This window comes from Propithecus coquereli, unplaced genomic scaffold, assembly GCF_000956105.1.
Source record: "Propithecus coquereli isolate 6110/MARCELLA unplaced genomic scaffold, Pcoq_1.0 Scaffold666, whole genome shotgun sequence".
In the NCBI taxonomy this organism is placed as follows: Eukaryota; Metazoa; Chordata; class Mammalia; order Primates; family Indriidae; genus Propithecus; species Propithecus coquereli.
Window position 1 is genome coordinate 86,376 of NW_012152685.1, and position 3,056 is coordinate 89,431.

Consider the following 3,056-nt stretch of genomic DNA (forward strand, 5'->3'; position numbering starts at 1 on the left):
CAAGATCCAGAAGAGGAAAAGATGCATTTTCATAATGGGCATAGTAAGCAAATTGTAAAAAAATAAAAACAAAATAAAATAGGGAAGGCTTTATTGTTGGTTTTGTCTTTTTCTTAGGGTAGAGGATTTATAATAACCAGCCAAAAATATTGTGTTGAAGAAAGTGTTCTGTTACATTCCTGTAAAACACACGGGCTTGAACATTGCTGGCTGGCTCTAGACAACAGCTGGATGGTTTATTCAATTCTTAAAGAATACGCTAAAGAATAGAACTATTAAAATAAAAACTTTTTGCTTAATATAAAATCTATTATATTCCAAATAACATTCCTGGGCTAATTTTAATTCCTAGCAACACAATGAGTATAAATCTATCATTAAATAATACCGCTAGTTTAAATGAATAAAGTTTCTCAGTTTTTTTCTTTTAGTATTAATAGTGAGAATTTACCTGAACAGATTTTGTAGCAGCAGCCTTGATTCCAATGAACTGACAAAGATTACACTTTTAATGAATACAGAAAAAAAATTTTAAAGAGCTTTAAAAAATACCTTAAATGAATTCAATTATGGTATTTTAATGTTTATTTTCCCGTAAATAGTACAGTGTGAGTTAATTTGCCAAGTAAATGACAAAAAGTTTCTTCTGTTGTTATCACTTTGCCAGAGTCAAAATTGTTAAATCCATAGCTCGTGCTGCAAAGCACTGAGTCCATCTATTTCATAGTTCTATCTTATTTAATGATATTTAACCTCCCCCCAAACAAAAAACACTAAGAGGGTGATATTTTTTATTGGTAGCCTTTAAAGGTGATAAAACTGAGACTTGTAGAACATAGGCGTCTTGCATAATGTCGTGTATAGCGTGAGAAGCAGAATTTCTCTTTTTCTTTTGACTTCTGTATCAGCCTTATTGCACCACACCACCAGAGAAGTTATTTTAAATTATTTTTGTTAAATTAAAATTAATAATCTATGACGATATTTCTAGGTGAAACACAGAATAACAAACCAGCAAATGAACCACTAGTAGTTCATTGTCTAGTTGAGCAAAATTGTCTTAATTTGCCTACAGACCAACTCTTTGCATATTATCATTGTAAGATGTATCTACTCCAATATGTTATCACATACACATTTCTTGTGCATGCCCACAACGCAGACTTTTTAAATTATAAAAGTGGTATTGCTGTACACATGACTCTTCTAACTCAGGAGAGGGCCTGTCCTTGCAGCTCAGCTACCTCAAGGAATTAAAGATTTAAGCCATACTAGCATGTTAATAGAGTTTATAAATTTACTCATCCATCGTAATCACTTCCATTTTAATGCCCGTTTATTTTTGCAGTTAAACTGCCAGGAGTAAGAACTTATATCGATCCACATACCTATGAGGATCCCAATCAAGCTGTCCATGAATTTGCCAAGGAGATAGAAGCTTCATGCATCACCATTGAAAGAGTTATTGGAGCAGGTACGACAACGTGTTTAACTCTGACTCTTAACTTTTGTTTGTGCTATAGAATGTAATATATCAAAGTCCTGATCTAGCACAGAATGTTTTTAATCTTTTGTAATTGGCGTGCTTTCAAAGTGGTATGTAATTGATCACATTTTAATGCAACCTTCTGTGCAGCTCATGCTTAAACTAGCCAAGGTCTGGTTTATGGAACAAAAAAATAAACCAACAAAAACTCTATTTTCAAATAGGTAATATTTCACCATTTACCATATATATTTAGTGAATTTGTAATACCCTAAACCTGTGATTCCCCAATCCCGGGGCTACGATGGGTACTGGGCCCTGGCCTGTTAGGGAATGGGCCACATAGCAAGAAGTGAGTGGCAGCCACTGAAGAAGTGAAGCTTCTTGTGTATTTACAGCTGCTCCCCATCACTCGCATCATGGCATAAGCTCCGCCTCCTGTCGGATCAGCAGTGGCATTAGATTCTCATAGGAGCCCGAACCCTACTGTAAACTGCGCATGCGAGGGATCTAGGCTGAGTGCTCCTTATGAGACTCTAATGCCTGATGATCTGAGGTGGAGCTGGGGCGGTGATGCTAGCGCTGGAGAGCGGCTGCAAATACAGATTGTCATTAGCAGAAAGGTTTGACTGCACAACAAATGTAATGCGCTTGAGTCATCCCAAAACCCTCCCCCTACCCTGGTCCGTGGAAAAATTCTCTACCATGAAACCGGTCCCTGGTACCAAAAAGGTTGGGGACCACTGCTCTAAAGTATTTACATAATTCATCTCTGCCTTCAAATAGTTTTATTTTTATCTAGCTATAACCTTTCTTTTCATCTCTTCTCATTAATTATACTACTAGAGTAGAAGGAGAATGAAGAAAAAATAATTCTTAGTCAGTTGTTTTTCATTTCTTTCTAGTATTTTCATTAAGGTTTTTGTAGGTGACATGGATGAAGCTAATAACCCCAAAGTGTTTTATGATCATCTGTAGATGTTTTTTCCCAATGTACCATTTATTTTCTATTAACATTGATGATGATGTTTGCGCGCCCCTTTTTGACTCTTTTTTTTGGTCTAAGTTTTCATACTGTAAGAGTGTGTTAGAGTATTATTAGAGTATGAATTGCAAATGAGTTTGTGTATTTTTCCTATCTTTATCACAAGGTGAATTTGGTGAAGTTTGTAGTGGACGTTTGAAATTACCAGGAAAAAGAGAATTACCTGTGGCTATCAAAACCCTTAAAGTAGGCTATACTGAAAAGCAACGCCGAGATTTCCTGGGTGAAGCAAGTATCATGGGACAGTTTGATCATCCTAACATAATCCATTTAGAAGGTGTTGTGACCAAAAGTAAGTACAATGGCATATTGTTCATGTATCCGTCCATATCATGAATATTTGTCTAGATTATTGTTAATTTTGATTAGATAGAATCTAACCATTGTAATAAATTAATTCCTGTAATATTAATATTTGTCCTGTATTTTGGTGGATTTTTGGCAAAGCTGACATTCAATGAACCTGAATTTTTATTTATTTTTTCCAAAATATATGTATTAACTTATTTACTATGAAATCAGTAC

General features: G+C 35.0%; 1 protein-coding gene across 1 annotated transcript in view; it reads left to right on the plus strand.

Annotated features, from left to right (window-relative positions):
• The window catches only part of LOC105823291 (ephrin type-A receptor 5-like), a gene marked incomplete at its 5' end in the record, with an annotated part of 143,922 nt that overhangs the window by 77,440 nt on the left and 63,426 nt on the right, over nt 1-3,056 (plus strand). The window contains 3 exons of the mRNA XM_012660436.1: nt 5-43; nt 1,349-1,474; nt 2,638-2,823. Coding sequence (XP_012515890.1) covers nt 5-43; nt 1,349-1,474; nt 2,638-2,823 — 351 coding nt within the window. The remainder of the gene's footprint in view (nt 1-4; nt 44-1,348; nt 1,475-2,637; nt 2,824-3,056) is intronic.